General features: G+C 41.8%; 1 protein-coding gene across 2 annotated transcripts in view; it reads right to left on the bottom strand.

The window, feature by feature from the left end:
- The window catches only part of NTPCR (nucleoside-triphosphatase, cancer-related), a 28,110-nt gene extending 8,222 nt beyond the window's left edge, over window positions 1-19,888 (bottom strand). The window contains exons 1-3 of one of the 2 annotated variants that reach the window (XM_021677334.2): window positions 19,739-19,888; window positions 14,222-14,384; window positions 13,524-13,624 (exon numbers count right to left, since the gene is read on the bottom strand). In XM_021677334.2, coding sequence (XP_021533009.2) covers window positions 13,524-13,624; window positions 14,222-14,384; window positions 19,739-19,772 — 298 coding nt within the window. In that variant the 5' untranslated portion in view covers window positions 19,773-19,888. The remainder of the gene's footprint in view (window positions 1-13,523; window positions 13,625-14,221; window positions 14,385-19,738) is intronic. The other variant, XM_012459872.3, reaches the window with a different exon arrangement.
- Between the last annotated feature and the right edge of the window lie 116 nt (window positions 19,889-20,004).

Genomic DNA, 20,004 nt, shown 5'->3' with positions numbered 1-20,004 from the left:
CCCAGTCAAGCCTCAGATGACCATAGCCCCAGACAACAGCTTAACTGCAAACTCAGAGCCCCACCCAACAGCTGAACTACAACTCAGAGCCCCACCCAACAGCTGGACTGCAACCTGAGCCCCACCCAACAGCTGAACTGCAACCTCAGATCCCCACCCAACAGCTGGATTGCAACCTGAGAGCCCCACCCAACAGCTTGACTGCAACCTCAGAGCCCCACCCAACAGCTGAACAACAACCTCAGAGCCCCACCCAACAGCTGAACAACAACCTCAGATCCCCACCCAACAGCTGGACTGCAACCTCAGAGCCCACCCAACAGCTGAGCTGCAACCTCAGATCCCCACCCAACAGCTGAACTACAACTCAGAGCCCCACCCAACAGCTGGACTGCAACCTGAGCCCCACCCAACAGCTGAACTGCAACCTCAGATCCCCACCCAACAGCTGGATTGCAACCTGAGAGCCCCACCCAACAGCTTGACTGCAACCTCAGAGCCCCACCCAACAGCTGAACAACAACCTCAGATCCCCACCCAACAGCTGGACTGCAACCTCAGAGCCCACCCAACAGCTGAACTGCAACCTCAGATCCCCACCCAACAGCTGGACTGCAACCTCAGAGCCCCACACAACAGCTGGACTGCAACCTCAGAGCCCCACCCAACAGCTTGACTGCAACCTCAGAGCCCCACCCAACAGCTGGACTGCAACCTCAGAGCCCACCCAACAGCTGAACTGCAACCTCAGATCCTCACCCAACAGCTGGACTGCAACGTCAGAGCCCACCCAACAGCTGAACTGCAACTTCAGAGCCCCACACAACAGCTGGACTGCAACCTCAGAGCCCACCCAACAGCTGGACTGCAACCTCAGAGCCCACCCAACAGCTGAACTGCAACCTCAGAGCCCCACCCAACAGCTGGACTCCATCCTCAGAGCCCCACCCAACAGCTGGACTGCAACCTCAGAGCCCCACCCAACAGCTGGACTGCAACCTCAGAGCTCCACCCAATAGCTGGACTGCAACCTCAGAGCCCCACCCAACAGCTGGACTGCAACCTCAGAGCCCCACCCAACAGCTGGACTCCATCCTCAGAGCCCCACCCAACAGCTGAACTGCAACCTCAGAGCCCCACCCAACAGCTGGACCGCAACTTCAGAACCCCAGCTAAGCTGTACCTGGATTCCTGATCCTCAGATACTATGTACAATAATGTGTTTGTTGTTTTAAGCTGCTAAATTTGAGATAACTTGTTCCACAGTCACTTTAACTAATACACACATCCTCTACAGAAAGCCTTCCTAGAGAAAGCTGATAGGAATTTGGTTGATTCTTCCATGGGAGGGACACAATAGAACATGTAATAAACACTTCAATGAATGGTGAATGGCAAAAACACCTTACATATTTGTATACATGATTATTTTGAAAACTGTATGTAAAGCTGATTTACAAAGTACTCTTCACTACAGTTCTAACTCCCTAAATAATGACAGCAATACAGTCCCAGAGGGCATGTCTGAGTTAAACTGGATTGTGTTCAAATTCCAAAAGCCAAAGCAGCGTATGGTACAGTGTGGCCGGTGGTAGGGATCAGTGGCAGCCAGGGCAGCCAGTGACAGACGGGGCTGCGGACCCAGATCCTAAAGGCTTTTGATGGCACACCCAGGGGTGGGAATTTTCTCCCATGGCTGAAAGAGTCTAAGCCAGGGAGGATCTCAAGTTGTGCTAGAAAGACTGCTGGCTGTGGACTCAGGAACACATGTTAGACTTTTTTTGAATAGACAATATAAGATGGTGGGTGTCTAAACCCCAGTTGTGACTGCACAGAAGCAGTAGAGTAGCTTTTAGGTAAGCAGTACTCTATTTTCCTACTGCACATTGTATACTTATGAAATATTTTTCCACTCATTTTATTAGCTAAAAGATCAACAAGGAGTCCATTGTAATCACCCAAAAGAGGTCTGAACAATCTCCACACTTCTGTGTTTCTGACAGGCTTCATTTCTGCCTCTTGATTAAGTTGATCTGTACACATGCCTGGTCTCCCCACTTAGAGCAGGTACATGGTTGTCCTCATCTGTGTCCTTCCTGGGGAACTTACCAATGTGCTAGAGCTGAGAAGTGGGGAGCTGAAGAGGCAATGTCACCCTCCACTGGTGGGGTCGGGGAGAAGGGGAAAGCATCTATGAAGTAAGTCACTACTTATTTCAAGTTTTTCCTCTAAAAACGAAAGCCAAATTTGGAAGAAATAAAACAGCTATCAACCACCTGTCTATGATAATAAAAAAAGACAACTGCACAGAAAGTTCTGTCTTCCTGGGAGCATGCCACCCCAACTGGCCTGACTGTTCCCAAGTGCCGTGGACATTTCGCTGCCCCCAGAGATGATGAGTAATTGTGGATGTCATCCCTCTGGATGCTATCATCTAAAAGCCAAATAGAACCTATTCTGGCACCTCAAAATGACAGTTCTGGAAGGTGCCAAATCAGACAAGAAGTGATATGAAAGAATGTGTGTATACAGGCACACGTATTTATTTGACTGTATACATGAGGGTATAAAATGCACGTGGCCACGTGTAAATACACAGGTACTGGCAGGAAGTACATGGCTCTTCAACAACCAGCCTCCCTGCAATTCTCTAGAACATTCACCAGTGAAAGTTCACCGACATTTATTTAAGTTTCAGCACAAAAATATTTGGACACACATGCATACATTACCTTCTACCAATTGGAAATCCTCATTTTAGAACCTTAGCTTACATAAAATCCTCATTCTGTCCAGAATTAGGGAATTTTATAATTCAGAAACTTCAGGAATCTCAAAAATAAGTCTGTGATTTTTAATTAAAAATGTAAGTTATTCATATTCAATTGAGAGAAAGATATCAGATGCTGAGCCACTCTGAAGCCTGTAGACACTCAGCTTGCTTTTCTAAATAGCACATGATCATATACTCAAGGTCTTAAAAAAAGAACCACTGTAATGTTTAATATGGTTTTCTTTCTATATAAATTCAAGCAACTGTAGAGGGAAACACAGAAATAAGTAAGTAAACAAACACTCACCCCCTTTACACTGTTCTAAATTGACAGAGACACAGACTTGGAGCACTAGGGACCCAGGTTTGAAGATGGTCAGGAACACCCCCCCACCCCCAACCCCCATGGTGGGAGAGTCCTAATGAGCTCCCAGAGAAACTCCACCTGCAGCTGCTGGAGTAAGGAGTGTGTAAAAACCGTAGGTGGCTCTCAGCCACGTGGTCATAATCATGACGCACACACCATCTGGAGTGTACGCACCATCTAGGGCGCACCCTTTCCTCCCCTCACAGCCTCTCTGCAGAGGACAACCCAAGCAGCACTGCCTCCCAGGGCCACACTTCCGTCCTATGTAACACACTAGCCTTCCTGGCCATACCCCCACAGGCTTTCATTTCAGCTGATTATAAATGTTCAGCCACAAAGCACACGTTTAGTTCCCCTGTTCGAAAGAGAAGACATTTCCTTAGATAGAGTCCTAAAATTGACCAGGGATAAGAGAAGCTATGAATAATTTTATAACTTTAACTAACTTTGGTTACACTCAGCTGGTTTGCTTTCCAGAAAGATTAAATTGTCTTAGAGTAACAAAATATCTTCATATCAATTATATCAGAGACCTGAAAATAGTGTGATTTTTTTTGGGGGGGGTCCTTTGTTTATTTTTATATGCACTTTTAAAAATACCAAGAGCATATAAACATAAAATAATCAATTTCATTTAACCAAAATACTTGAACAAGAGCAAGCTAATCAAAGTGGTCTTTGCCTGATTCTGAATTATTTGCGTAATAAATATTTCTAGTGGTATTAAGGTTAATTTTAGGAGGACTGTTTGGTTTGTTTTATTTTAATATCAGACACACAGACTAGCTCCTGAGCTCACCCGTCTGGGACAGCAAGTATTGCAAGTCATGAGAGTGAATAAGGAGTGTCTGTCAGAAGTTAGGCAGCAAAACTGCAGCCCTTCCCCCAAACAGCAGCACGTTCTGGGGAAGCAGAAAGACAAATGGTGATAACAGCAGCCATCTCTGAGTCAGCCCACAGTTCCTCACCCACTGAAGTTATTAGCTAAAAGTGCAGGGCTCCAGTCAGATTTTACGTGTTTATTCCAAGTCTTCAAGTTTCATAATCCCTTTGCTGTCTGGTGGTATATGGACTGTGAGTCTCCAGGGCACAGCCAGGACAAGGTGTCTAGACTACCCGATGGCGCCTGGTAGCCCAGCCCTTCCCCAGTCAGGCATACTCTGGGCAGAAGCTGCTCCCCCGAACATGCCAGAGATCCTCACATCAGTGTCCAGACAGACTAGTTCTGAGGCTTTTCCTGGATATCCTTTCCTACATGGCCTCTCAGGACTCATGCGGGCTTACTCACATGGTCACCTGACTGAAGAGCATTTGAATGGTGCCCGTGGGGTTTTCCAAGCTATCTTGGGACTGAAACAATACCTACTGGCTGAAAGTCAGTCCAGTGGGATGGAGAGCCCAGTACTACTTGTCCTCTTCATGCTCTGAGCACTTGGGACTGCCCTGGACATTTGGGCTCCTGGGAGTCCATGACAGATTACGACCCACTCTGGCCCCCAGCTCCCTGGCAAACACAAACCAAACTGTGATGGGAGGCTCCTCCCAAGGTACTGCCATTCATCACCTCAATTAACTCTTCCAGAACATAATCACAGCTACTGCTCTGTTGAGCACCTCCTAGGAGCCAGGGGCCAAGGTACTTTATTTACAAGCAATACATTTGGTCCTCCCAGCAACTTCACATAGCAGGTATCAGCATCTGTTTTACAGATGAGGAAATGAAATTAGGCCTTAAGAGATTTACTCAAAAATCACTGAGAGCACAGTGACAGAACTGGAGTCAAACCAGAGATCACCTGAATTCAAAGCTCTCTTCCACACCCTGCACGCAATACGCCTACACACTTTCGTCTGGGAAATAAAGAACAGCATCAAGGAAACTGACCTAACTATGAAGAAATCGCTTTCCTCTCCAATAAGAAGGAACAGCACTCTGGTGTTTAGAGATCTACAGAGGCATAGGCACACAACTTCAATTTATTTGGAGTAATCATATTGCTCTAAATTACTCAAAAAGAACTCATATTTTGGGTCTGAGAAAAACATCACCGAAATCATTTCATCGAGTATGGATAGTGAATGGCCCACTGCAGTAGCAGATATGATGTAAGGTAAAGGGACCACTCTCCTCCACCAGGAGCACATCCCTGTGCAGACAGTAGAAGAGCTATGACCAGGTATCCTCATATGTCCACCTTCCCATCATTTCTTTATCACCTGACAGTGTTTACAAAAACTAAATTAAAAAAAAAATTTTCACTTGCTTAGTTTAAAAAAATTTTCATCAATATTTAAACTTTTGTTTGGTAAATGTTTGGTATCTTTGATACCCGATATCCTTTTCATTAGAAACTGCCCAGAGGAGAAAAAACTGATTGTTTTTGCTATAATAAAATGGTGATGGCTTGTTTTTCTAATGGGGCAGTAACTGGATAAATAGGTAACTGGATACAAATAGAGAGAAGCACAGCTTAGAGTAGGAAAAAACTCAACTATTATGGCTTTTTCTTAGTTTGGTTTCAATGTATAGTAATTTTATGTTTGTTAATTACTGCTCACCTTACTAGAGAAAATATTTCAAAAGAGAGTAGTTAAATTTGGTTGCCAATTAAGGCCTCAAGAGAAAATTATTTTTATCTTAAGATGATCTAATAAAGTTTAGATAAAACTAGAATTGGCTAGGGGAAATCTGATGAGGAGGATGTGCATGGCCTCACAGTATCTCCCCACTCACTGCTCATTAGTGCCAAAGGGGGAAAAAATAGCAAGTATACAGTGGAGAAATAAGACAATTCCTTGATCAGGTAATCAAAATCAATATCACTAAGCATCACATGCCTCCAGATGAGACACTCAAGAAGGATGCATCATCATTTATGGAGTATTCTAGCTGACTTTGGTCATGAGGAAACATCAGAAAAACTCCAAAAGAGGAGTGTTTTATTAAACTGGAACTATATTCTTTACAAATGTCAAAGTCCTGGAAGACAAAGAGAGACTGTGGAAATGTTCCAGATTAACGGAGGCTCTGGAGATGTGACAACTTAATGTACCACCTGATCCGAGACTGGATGTTGAACTGGAGGAAAAGAAATGTTACAAAGAATATTAAGTCAATTGATGATACTAATGATAGTTTACTAATGATAGATCAAAGTATTTTTAACACTAATGATAAAGTATTTTTTCAATGTAAGACTTGCAAAGCTTGATAACTATATTGATTATGTAAAAGCATATCCTTATTTTTAGGAAAAATATATTGAACATTTAGGAGTAAAGTACCTTGATGATTGCAACGTATTCTCAAATGGTCACCCCCTTCCAGCTTATATATTTATACACACACACGCATAAGCACACTCACACACACTTTCTCACACACTGGAAAGAGAATAAGCAAACAAGCCAAATGATAAACATAGGTGGCTCTGGATAATGAGAGTATACAGGTGTTCTTGCACTATTCTCATAAGTTTCTCTAAGAGTAAAATTTTATCCAAATGAAGTTAAAAAATTATTATCAGTACAAAACACACACACACACACACACACACCCCTATGTACTTTCTCAGTACCAGATTCAAGAAAACAACCAACTCACCCCATATGAACTTCCTCCTAATGGAGTGTGGAGTTTTAGACTGATACGCCTGGGAGACAAGAGAGAAGAAAGTACTAGAAATGGGACAAAGTGGGTGAGGAAAAGGAAAAAAGGCAGCAGTTTATACAAACTCAACCCCAGTCCAGCTTAAGGAGCATGCAACTCTGAGGCATGAAGGTATCATAACCCAGGGCAAAAGCCTGCTTAGCATCTAAATCCACAGAATCTCACCAAGACCAGCAATCAGAAATAATAAAGCCTCAGTCTCTGCCCAGTAGAAATTATGAAGATTTGCCATGAAAAATCTTGCAAAATGAACCGCAGAGTCAATCTCATACTGAATTTTCAGTTCATTTTCCTATGTCAATTCACTGCAGGAATGTCTTTACTGACAATTTAAAAACTGATTTTCTGTTTGCGCCAGATAGCTTTTAATTTCCCTGGCTGATCCTGCATTACATACTTGTGATACATGAGGTGGAGAAACAGAAGCTGAAGGAGAACAAAGAATCAAATGCTACAGTTGCTAACAGCAATGAAGGAAATTCTAGCAATGCTGAGGCGCTTGTCAATCTTTCAAGAATGGCTCCTGACTAGAACTTGGTTTTTCTGCATTCTTTCTAAAGCTAAGTGGCCTGAAACACTAAGGAACACTTCCAGATCAACATCTAAAAAAACAAAAACAAAATACTTTTCCCTAGACAGGAATCCTCTCACCTTCAAAGGCAGTTTCTAAGATTTTCCAAAACAGAGTCTATTTCAGAATCAAAAGTAGATCCTGCTCTCAAAAAGAAATACACTTTAAAGCCTTATTTTAATCAAAACAGGAAAATACAAGGTTCAACTATGTTGGTTTTCACTGGATGTTCTGATTCTAGCTTACTATTCCTTCCACAGATCTTTGTAAAAAATGACACTGTTCACTGGAAAACAAGGCTTCGAGTAGATGTCCTTTGTTCTTGAAAACATCATAATCTATTGTCATCATTTTGTGTGAGTAGGAGATATTTTGAAAACTAATAAAATGTTAAATCTTACATTGCATCAAATTTTAATAAAGCATTCAGGGTAGCTGTCAAAAATGTCATCATGTAAAAGCCCAGCATTATCTTATCAGCCTTGATCATTAGAAAACAGAAAAAAACAATCCTAACTCTAGTAGCACCAGAAAACAGGAGAGCCCTATGAATAACCTCACTGATAAAAATTTTAAAGAAATTAATGAAGAAAGAGAAACATGATTTTGGCTGTGGAGAATGAAGATTATCTGAAAAATTAAAATAGCCTTTATGTCAAAATAGTTATAGTTCCAATCACTCCATAGAAGACATTTTTTTAATGGATAGTAAAAGTCTTGATTATATTTGCTCCAGCTCTATCACTTATACAATCAGTGTGTCCCCGAGCAAGTAACTTTCTACTCTATGCCTTAGTTTCCTCATCTACAGAATAGGAATATGGTGATAGTGTTCTGAGGATTAAATGAGTTCATGCCTGGCACTTAGTTTCCACTCAATAATAGTTTACTGCTACTAGTGCCACCATTACTAGAGTTTCTGAACCAGATCATTTTTGCAGAAGAAAAATATAAATAATTACCATGGTAATTAAAATACTATGGTACTGATGCAAGGATCAAACAGATCAATGGAAGAGAACAGATAACACTGAAACACTTCACATACACACACACACACACACACACACACACAGTTTTAATATAATTAATTAAGCATAAAAAACTAATTATAAATGGGTTATTTAACAAACAGTTTTAGTAAACTGGCTAAATATCTGGAAAAAAATCAGCTGGGAACCTCATTGTTTATTACACTCAAGATAAATTCAAATGGATTGAAAACATAAATCTTAAAAAAAAGGATGTAGGAAAAGAAATATATAGGTAAAATTTTATACAAATTTGGAATAGGGACAAACTTTTCTCTATGTTGAAGGAAAGAAATCATCAAAGTGAAGTGATAAACTGACAAAAACAGAATCAATAATATAAAAAGGCTATCTGCTTTATAAAAGATCTATTTAAGCCCAAAGAAAAGAAAGGGGAAGAGTGATGGATGAACAATTTAAATTAAGGAAAACTTAATGAACAACTGAAAAACACTTAACCCCATTAGTAACTGAAAAATGCAAATCAAAGCAAAGCAGTGTGTTTTATACTGAAAATAAGTTCAGTGCTCAGGGCTGGCAAAGTGGAGCAAGACAAGCACACTCACACTCTGGCAGTGTGGCACAAAGTCAACACAGCACTAACAAGACCTTGAAAGTTCACACCCCGCCAGCTCATACTTCCCCTTTTAGACTCTCCCTAAGGAAACAATCACACTTAGAGAAAAAGGGTGCTTTGTTGCAAGATTACTTACAATGGTGATACAGAACCTGAATGCCCAATACTGAAGGAGTAATAATTAAATCAAAGATGAAAACTCCTATCATGAAATAGGATGAAACCATTAAATCTCCCAGCTTTGAAGATTTTTGTTGTGAGACCATTCCCATGTCCCTCAATCACATTAAGGGAAACATACACCAAGCCTATGAAACTATACATAACATTTTCCCTGATCTTGAATGACTGAATAAACAAACTAGGTATACAAAAGGAGCAGAAACAAAATATGCTAACATTGGCTAACTTGGTGATAAGATTATGAGTTATTCACATTGTATTTCTTATTTTACATTTTTTATAATTTTTTACCATGAATATCTAGAACTTGAATACTCAAGAAAATAATAAATATTGACAAACAAGGAAAGAGTTAACTCATGGAATGAAAAAAAATAACAGTCAACCCCACTAAAGGCTTTCTAAAAATCTTCCTGAGTCTAGAACGCTTACCACATATGCTCTATTTTTCTTTATTCCTCATGAGCAACCATGATGCCCGGGCTCCATTCCTGCCTAAAGAAACATAACCAGAGCAGCTCCGCGAGGTGGACCTGGGTTGTGCCTGGGCCTCCTGAGCCTTTCCCTCACCTCAAGTTGCTCTTCAGCTCCTGAGCACATTCTTTTTCTTTCTTTTTTTTTTTTTTTTTGAGACGGAGTCTTGCTCTGTTGCCCAGGCTAGAATGCAATGTCTCCACCTTGGCTCACTACAACTTCTGTCTCTTCAGGTTCAAGTGATTCTCCTGCCTCAGCCTCCTGAGTAGCTGGGACTATAGGCACGTGCCACCATCCCTAGCTGATTTTTTTTTTTCAGTAGATACTGGGTTTCACCATATTGGCCAGGCTGGTCTCGAACTCCTGGCTTCAAGTGATCTACCTGCCTGAGCCTCCCAAAGAGATGGAATTACAGGTATGGGCCACTATGACAGGTCCCACCCATATTCTCACTTCCCCACCTGCAAACAGGCATAGCCCTGCTTGGCCTAATCAGAAAAGTACTTTTTTCTTAGATATTTTTTTAGTATTAAAACACAGACACACACACCTCAAACTTTTACTCATACATAGTGAAATTGCTTACACACGATAAATATTTCTTATTATCAGAGTTTATGTTTTCATAGATCCCAGGCTCTATGAACTAACACTGTGTCCCTTTATAAAGAGTTTCTAAAACTTCCAGTTTACTTGGTTGTTTTCATTGCCAGTATCAAAAATGATCTCTTTACACTCTCCAGTTTTGTTGCCTAATTTTTTTAATATTTTTTTTTTAGTATAAAGACAAAAGACCAATTCCTTCTCCTTTTTTCATTCTAGTAAAATATATATGATGAGAGAAAAATTTCTGCTCCAGAAAAGAAATCCATGACCCTGACTGGGTAAAAATCCTGTATTAGTCCATTTTCACACTGCTATAAAGACACTACCTAGACTGGGTAATTTATAAATAAAAGAGGTTTAATTGACTCATAGTTCCGCATGATTGGGGAGGCCTCAGGAAACTTGAAATCATGGTGGAAGGCGAAGGGGAAGCAAGGATCTTCTTCACGTGGCGGCAGGAGAGAGAGTGCAGGGAAAACTGCCACTTTTGAAACCACTGGATCTCATGAGAACTCCCTCACTATCAGGAGAACAGCCTGGGGGAAACCACCCCCATGATCCAATCTCCTCCCACCAGGTCCCTCCCTCCACACCTGAGGATTAACTCGCGATGAGATCTGGGTGGGGACACAGAGCCAAACCACATCACATCCCCTGCTAGGAACTTTTCTACATGGAATGTGCATGTCTGCATTTGGTAATCAGAATATAAAAAGTTGGGAGAATTCTGTATTTCTTTATTTTTTAATTAGAAAACAGATTCATGCTTTGATCTGGTCAGCACATGATCTCTTATATGATCTTGCAGCTAGACACTAAGCACCTGTGCACACTCTTCTCCCAGGATTTGGTCTACTCTGTCTGAGCAGGTTAAGTAAAAAATTCTTTGCATTGACGCAGTCAGTTCCTAAAACCAGAATCTTCACCTGGAATTTCATTTCAAGTATTTCACTTGTGTTTTGAACGTTTAAGTAGAGAGGAACGTACGTGATAGGAAAACTCAAAAGAAAAGTACCATGCTCTCTGCTCCTCCACAACACATCGGCCACAAAAGTCCCCAGCACAGGAACTGAGGGAAAGTTCCAAAGGAAGGAATTAGGGAAGAAGGAAGTGGGAGGAGGAAATAGGGGATAGGAAGAAAAGGAGAACTTGTTGGGTTCCAAGAAGCACAACCCCCTGCTGAAACAGACCATAAGATACCACCAGCCCTCTGAGATTAGAACGATCCTCAGCAGGCTATAGCTAAAATCTTCAGCAGCCTTTGGGGAACTGCCACTACATACTTCAGCTGAGCTCTGAATGCCAAGGAACACTGAGGCAAAGATCTTAGAAGACAGTGTGCTCACCAAAGAAAATGGCAAGTGCGAAGGAGTGTCAGGCTGACACGTGTGGGAAGTGATTGAACAAGTGTGGCTGAAGAATGGCAAGATGAGGTCAGAGGTTAGTAAGGCCAGGTATCACAGGGTCTTCTTGGCCACTAGAAAGACCTTGGACTCCTTGGTGCCATGGAAACCTCTGGATGGTTTATAATTGGTTTTTGAATGTCTGTACCATTTAATTTTCACAAATCAAAGTAGTAAGTCTATAAAAGATTAAATAACACTCACATTCCTTAACATGGTCCACAGAGCCCTGCATCACATGGCCCCCACCTCACCAAATTCACCTTCTTCACCTGCTCCTGCTCCAGGGCTCTGAGGTCTTAACGTATCTGTTCCTGCCATTTAGAATATTATCCCCAGACCTCCCCGCCCCGACACATACAAATACCCCGACACTAACTCTCTCTCTCCAGTGCCCTCTCACTTTTTCCTTTTTGTTTAAATGTCATCTTCTCAGAACTCTTTCCTGGTCCATTGCTCTCAAGTCAGTTCTTCCTGTCCCTCTCTCTCACAGCACCCTGCTCTTTTCTGTCACAGCATTAATGACAAGTATAAATTTATTTAGTGTCTACCCTTCCCACTAGACTAACAGTTTTGAGAGAGCAGAAAACATGTCTGTTTTGTTCATGACTGTATACGCAGTACTTAACATTTGATAAATAGGTACATAAAACAATACATAATCAATAAAACAAAAATTGGTTCTTTGAAAAGATCATCTAAATTGACAAACGTTTAGACTGACCAAGAAAAATGAGAAGATTTAAATAACTAAAATGAAGAATGAAAGAAGTGACAATACCACCAATCTTACAAAATAAAAAGCATTATGGGTGAATCTATGAACAACTGTATGCCAGCAACTTAGATACTTCAGATGAAATGGGCAAATTACTAAAAGGTACAAATTACCACAACTGACTCAACAAAACATACAAAATCAACAGACCTATAAGAAGACATTGAATTGGTCATTTAAAAGCTTCTCACCAAGAAAAACCTAGCCCACATGGCTTCTCTAGTGAATTCTATCAATCATTCAAAGAAAAATTAATACCAATCATTCACAAACTCTTTCAAAAATTAGAATAGAAAGAAACACTTCCTAACTCACTCTGTTAGACCAGTATTAACCTGATACCAAAATTAAACAACAATATCCCAAGAAAAGAAAGCTACAGACTGTATCTTTTGTGAATACAGATGCAGAAATCCTCAACAAAATATACCTGCATAAACTCTATACAAAGACACAGTTAACATCATACATAATGGTGAAAGACTAAATACTTTCTTCCTAAGATTAGGAATAAGACAAGGATATCTACTATCACTACTTTTATTCAATGTTGTAATGGAGGTTCTAGCCAGGGCAATTAGGCAAGCAAATGAAATAAAAGGCATTAAAAGTAGAAAGGAAGACGTTGTAAGATGTCAATAAAATTGTTTTTTTCTTTTTTGAAAAAGGTAATATAATGATAAAATGTCTTAACTGCTTACAGTACTTGCTAGGCACTTTTTTTATTATGTTTATATAATGACATTTTTTCTTCCTAAATGTTTGTTGTGCTGTGAAATCAGGTTAAGACATGAATGTGAGAAGACAGAGGAAAGACCTATCTTTGGGAATGTTGGCACCTGGGCATCAAGAGCCTTTCTGAAATAAAATATTTATGTGTATTGAATTTATAGGAATTTACTTGTAGCTCAGAGTGACAGCAAATTATGTTGTTTATCCTTATTAAGACTTAATCACCTGATGACTTTTAAACTGTAAAATGCAAAACTGGGAACTTTAAGAGCAAAAGGCATTCTGTTTCCATGGCTAGCAATTCCCACTCCCACAGTGCATTAAGAGCAGATAGGTTCAAAAAGCAGAAACCACATACTCACATTCCTCAAGACAGGGAGCACCAACTGCTCAAAAGAAGTCAGGTCAACCACATACTGCCCAACTCGGCATTCACGTTTTCCAGGTGGAGGCTGTAACCTGAAGGAAAAGACATTGTGTTCTTTGTTGAAAAACTCCGGTACTGATTTCTGGGTTTTAGCTGCTCCACTGAGCCTCTGGTATTCCACATATCTAAGTCAACCTTAAAAATGACCAACACAAAATGCGGTGGTCTGCAAAGCTGATCAGGTTTTCTCTTGAACAGACCTACCCTAATGACCTCCAACAATGGGCCTTGCGGTTATGGCAAGGCTATAAGCTCCAAGCAGCTACTGCATCAACAGTCTTTGAAAAGTGGCACTAGAAACAGGACTAAGAATTATAAAGTGAGCGGAGTTTATAACTTGGTGAATAAGTTTTAAGTAAAATATGACTTTTTTTCATTTGATGGTTTCATTCTGTCTTCTTTCTCTGAGAAATCCCTAAAGGCCCAAGATTCTTCAGGATAGATGAGATCATTTGGCTCAACCTTGTGCCCAGGGAGAAACTCTCAACCTAAAGGGAAAGCAGACTGGCATCCAAGAACCCAACTGAGTATTTGCTTTTGGTGAATTTAGCTCTTGTTGAAAAGCTCCCAAAGCACAGATGGAAGGGGAGCTTAGACAATAAAACAACACAGAAATGAAACATCAGTACCCAACTCTAGATAAAGGCCCCCGGGTGCCGGACAACGTGACGACATCGAATCCTATTCTTCTCCCTCCCTGTCTGACTTCTTCTGTATAAAATCCATCGACAGGCACGCCAGAGGACTTTAAAACCTCACTGGCTTTCTGGATCAATGTTGTTTTTCCAACCCCTAAAATAAAAGAAAAAAAAGAAGAAAAGCCCATTAGTAATCACTCCCTCGCTAGAGCACACACAGCACTTGTTGACTCTGACACAGCAATTACAGTGGGTAGAGAAATGGGCTGTAAATGGATTTATGAATATTAACTTCAATTTAATTTTGATTGCTCCAGGTGTTAAAATGATTAATTTCAAGCATAATTCAACAAGCATAATAAAAATATGAATGATATCTTGGTTTATTTTTAAATTGTGAAACACTATTAATTTTGCACATACACAATCCCAGAACGAACTGAGTGGTTTCTGATGATATTCTCACGTTCCATTTGCATCCTGTGAAATGGTTTACACTTCTCATTTTTTTGCCCAGGAAGTAACACTGGTCACACCTGAGTCAGGGGCTGGGAATTTAAGATTTCAGCTTTCAAGAGATTACAAACGGACCTACACTTAACAGTGGAAAAATCACTTTACTCCTCTCTCAATTTACATTGCTATATCTCCTGAAAACGTGTCTATTAAATACCATTAACATCCCTGTTAATGGTCACTTTCAAACTTGTTCATAACAGCAAGCCTGTCAGGTCCAACATCATCTTCTCCAGAGTCTCTAAGCATTTCTTCACCTTATCCCCACACCTTCCCTAATTTGAACCTATGCACCTCCGCCCTCTCATCCTCCCCACCTTGACCCTTCCTTTTCATCCAGCCCGGCCAGTCGACTACTCTGATGAACTCATGGGTTTACAAGCACCAACAGGTGCTACCTAATATAGTAATACTAATCACTGACATTATGGAGCCAGACACTATTCTAGCCCACTTCAGAAGTATTTTCTTGGTTAAGTCCTCACAACCATCCTCTGAGGCAGTTACCATCCTTATGCATATTTTACAGATGAAGAAACAGCTTTTTAAAATATGAGCCTTGTTCCCAATATGGATTTAAGTGGCATCATGACTAACCAACAATGGAAGAAAGAGAAAACTAGCGTGTCTGCAAGTGAGCTATTTTCAGACACTACAGAATTGTAAATCATGCTATTTCTAGGACTACCCACTCTTTTAACCCTCCTTGACATAAAATATGATCCATTATTCTAATTTAATATATCTATCTTCACACTTCACATTAAAATAATAGCACCTGGCCTTCTGGAACATGAACAGCAACCCAAGAGGATTCTGGCTACAGTGAGCCACAGTGAGCAGGTGGCTGGTAGGAGAACTGTGTAGAACATAAAATGATGAAATTCTAATCCAGCCCTGGCCCTCAGTAACAACTGCTTTAGGAAAGTCACTGAAGAATCTGTTTAATGCAAGTAATGGCATTGCTGAATGTGTAAGCTAGTACTCCTTTTCCGAAGGGCAATTTCAACATGCCTACTACGGCACCCTGCAGTTCATGACTAGGTGTCAACAAAATGTGTGCAACAGGACATTCACTGCAATGTTCTCTATAATAGCAAAACACTGAAAACAACCTAAATGTTGATTAGTAAGGGAATGTTAACTCACAGCACCATGTATATAATAACACATAAATACACAGGAATACCATGCAACCACTAAAAAATATATTGCTGGCTGGGCATGGTGGCTCACGCCTATAATCCCAGCACTTTGGGAGGCTGAGATGGGTGGATCATAAGGTCAGGAGATCGAGACCATCCTGGCTAATACAGTGAAACCCTGTCTCTACTAAAAGTACAAAAAATTAGCCAGGTGTGGTGGCATGCGTCTGTAGACCCAGCTACTCAAGAGGCTGAGGCAGGAGAATTGTATAAACCCAGGAGGTGGTGGTTGGAGTGAGCCAAAATCACGCCACAGCACTCCAGCCTGGGTGACAGAGCGAGACTCCATCTCAAAAAAAAAAAATACACACATACACATAAACATATATATATATTGCTTATGTATATTTATTAGCATGGAAAATAGACCACAATATATGATAATAATATATGAAAAAAGCAAGTTAATAGCAGAAACCATTCCATTATGTTTTTTTTTAAAATGGCAAAGTACATATGTGTCTAGAGAAAATAATGTCAAGATTACAGAACAAAGATTTACAGAGATGATTTCTATTAAGTTGAAATTCCCTGTAATTGTCACTTTCTTCCTTAAAACTTTCCTGGTTTTTTAAATTCTTATACTGAATGGGTCTTACTTTTATCCTAACAAAAAAAACAACGCTGTTTATATTTTGAAAAAGATAAAACGGAGCAACGGTAACTATTCCTGTTCCCGAAGGGTATACTGTGGGGACTGCATGTTGTGTAGCACATAGTGCAGCAATAAATAGGAAGCATTTGGACCAAGTTCCTTTTGGCTTCTTCAGCTCTAGGAATCTTCTTTCAATTAATTTTTTCTTCATTAGTTAAGCTGCTACCCCAATGCTGTCTGGGTAAGAAATGACCCAGAGACGTCGAGATGACAGCTGTATACCAGGCACAAACAGATCAGAAAGCTCTGGAATTATTTTGGTTCTGGTTCTCCCCTAAGCAGACCCTGAGATAAAGTTCAAGTGCAGGTAGTTTAACTTGGGAAGCTGACAACATGATGGGCTGGTAGGGAAGAAAGTCAGGAGGGACAGGAAGACACCAGCACGAGGTGCACTATCAAGCAAGTTCCACTGGGGGCAGCTGGAGCTTCATCCCACTGGGGAATCCTAAGGCACAAGTCAGGGCAAGTGGCTCAGTTACCCTGTCTGAGGAGTGAGGAAGTAGGGAATTTATCAACTAACTTTCACGAATCACAGGTTGAAGGCTACTTCCTGGACACAGGAATTCCCTGGCTCTTCGGGCCTGCTCTGTGTGCAGGTCAAGTGGGCTCCAGGGACCAGAGAAAGCCCTCCAAGATGGGTCATAGGTACAGACAGTTGGAAATGGGAAAAAATGCTAAGTGCCAGGGGTACTAAGAGGATATGTAACAAAAAGTGAGCTCTTTGAGAGGAGACATTACCTGATGGTCTGAACATGTTGAGAAGACAGAAACTAGGCAAATAAAAACATCGGATAATAATCCTAATGGGGAAAAAAAGTTGTGTGTAAAAGGAGAAAAAAAGAACAATTAGAGGGCATGGTGGTGCACACCTGTAGTACCAGCCACTAGGGAGTCTTCAGTGGGAAGATTGTTTGAGCCGGGAGGTGGAGGTTACAGTGAGCTGAGATCGTGCCACTGCACTCCAACCTGGACGACAGAGCAAGACCATATCTTAATAAGAAGAAAAAGAAGGAGGGGTTAGGTGGCTCACACTTATAATCCCAGTATTTTGGGAGGCCCAGGTGGGAAGATCACTTGAGGCCAGGAGTTGGAGATTAGCCTGGGCAACACAGCAAGAGACAGGTCTCTACAAAAAATTTAAAAATTACTTGGGTATGGTGGTATGCACTTGTAGTCCCAGCTATTCAGGAGGTTGAAGCGGGAGGAGCACTTAAGCCCAGGAGTTTGAGAATGCAGTGAGCTATAATTGTTTCACTACGCTCCAGCGTGGGTGACAGAGCAAGATCCTGTCTCTAAAATAAATAAATAAATGGAAAAATTATAGATTACGGCTGGGTGCAGTGGCTTACGCCTGTAATCCCAGCACTTCGGGAGTGCCGAGGCCACCAGATCACCAGGTCAGGAGGTGAAGACCATCCTGGCTAACACAGTAAAATCCTATTTCTACTAAAATTACAAAAAAAAAAAAAAATTAGCTGGGTGTGGTGGCACACGCCTGTAGTCCCAGCTACTTGGGAGGCTGAGGCAGGAGAATCACTTGAACGCGGAAGGCAGAGGTTGCAGTGAGCCAAGATCACACCACTGTACACCAGCCTGGGACCACAGAGCGAGACTCTGTCTCAAAAAAAAAAAAAAGTTACTAAGTGGCTCTGTTGTGATTATCTTTACATAGCCATAATACTATAAACACTGACTAATGAAAATTATGTTGTAACTACATGAGGAAGAGGAGGAGAAAAGACAGGTGTGTGGGTTTGAGGTCAGGTTTAAGAGAGCTACACTGTAGAATTATTTGAGTGTTTCAACTAGTTTACAGAAGACTTTGATAAGAAGGCAGAAACAAGAATCACCACCAATACAATCGGTATCAGGACACCTCCATTATAAAACACATAGATATCTTGGGGTCAGCCTGCCGAGTATCAAACTGAATTCCATGTTTCAAATAAAGGATTGACAAACCAACTTTCAGAAAACAGTTCTTTGCAATACTTAGGAGTGACTGTGGATAGCAGGCATTTCTCAAACCACCCTCCTCCTCCTCCTCCTGCTCCTCCTCCTCCTCCTCCTGCTCCTCCTCCTCCTCCTCCTCCTCCTCACCGTCTGTCCCATTTGCCCCCTCCAATGCCTGACAGAATTCCAAAGTCTGCAATATTAGGTATAGCCTTTGCTACTTAAGGCTAAACATATACATTAAAATAAAGTAAAAGAGAATTCTAGATCCAGGGTTACAGTCTTTGATATCTGAGCCCACAATAAACTTCAAAAGTAGATTTGCCTTGCAAAGGAGCTGAAGCCCTTTAGTCCACCATTATTTTTTAGCCTATCTGATGTGACCACCACCTTCCTACCCGTCCTTTTTAGTAATGCTTGATACATGGGTAGCGCCTTCATTTAAAAGCATCTGTTCCTACATCTCTCATCTGACCTCAATGCTATCCTATTTCCCGGATGAGAACTCCAAAGGCCACAGGGTTGAGGGATCTGACAGACATGGGGGCGGGGGACAGCAACAGGAACAAGCAAGAGCGTCTGAGAAGGGCTCCTGTAGGTACCAAAGCTTCTCCACCTGTGGCCTCAGCTGGAGGGAATTCATGGGGATAGAGATGGGGATGGGGATGGGGATAGGGGGATGAACTTAGATAGGAAAAAGGTGTTACATCTTCAATTTCGCTATCCTCCAAAGAAAATTTCCTATTTCTTTGCACTATGAATGTAGCAAAGAGCCACAATAAAGAAGTACCTGTGACTATCAATAGAAATCAAACATCCCCACTTCACATCGCGGTTGCTGCTGATCTCTTGAAATACCGTTTGTGCAGATCACAATGTCAACACTGCAGTAAGGAGTTACCGCTGCCGCTGGCCCCTGCGGTTTCAGCCCTTCATCAGGAAGCCGGTCTAGGACCCCCTCACAAGTGTGTTCTAATCCTTTGGGCCCTTAGTCGTTTAAGTCACGTTTTCCGGGAAGGAGTATAAGCGCTTCAGACTACCAAGCCCGCCATTTAAATTGAGAACTTCAGAGGCCGGAACCCTGGAGCCGGGGACCCTCCCCGACAGCACAGGGTCGCCCCCAGCCCACGCGCCCCCACCCCCTCGACCTCTCAGAGGTGGGGACCCCCGCAGGGTTACCTGGGGACCCCGTTAGGAACACGTGCCGGGCCATGAGAGTGGGCAGGGGTAGGGGTCGCGGTCGGGGTAGCAGTCCGGGTTGGGGGTCGCAATCCAGGTCAGATCCGGGCCAGGGTCGCGATTCAGGACCCGCCCACCGCGTGTCGCAAGCCCCGCCCCCCAGCGGTGCATCAACCGGAAGCACCGCCCTCAAGACCACGCATGCGCCTTTTCCCGCGTCCTCAGTCCGCGCCTGCGCACTCAGCCCTCGGCGTTTGTGCCTGTGT

This window comes from Aotus nancymaae, unplaced genomic scaffold (genome assembly GCF_030222135.1).
Source record: "Aotus nancymaae isolate 86718 unplaced genomic scaffold, 86718_ANA_hifiasm-v0.15.2.pri h1tg000032l_0, whole genome shotgun sequence".
NCBI lineage: Eukaryota > Metazoa > Chordata > Mammalia > Primates > Aotidae > Aotus > Aotus nancymaae.
This window is presented reverse-complemented; position numbering and strand designations above follow the sequence as displayed.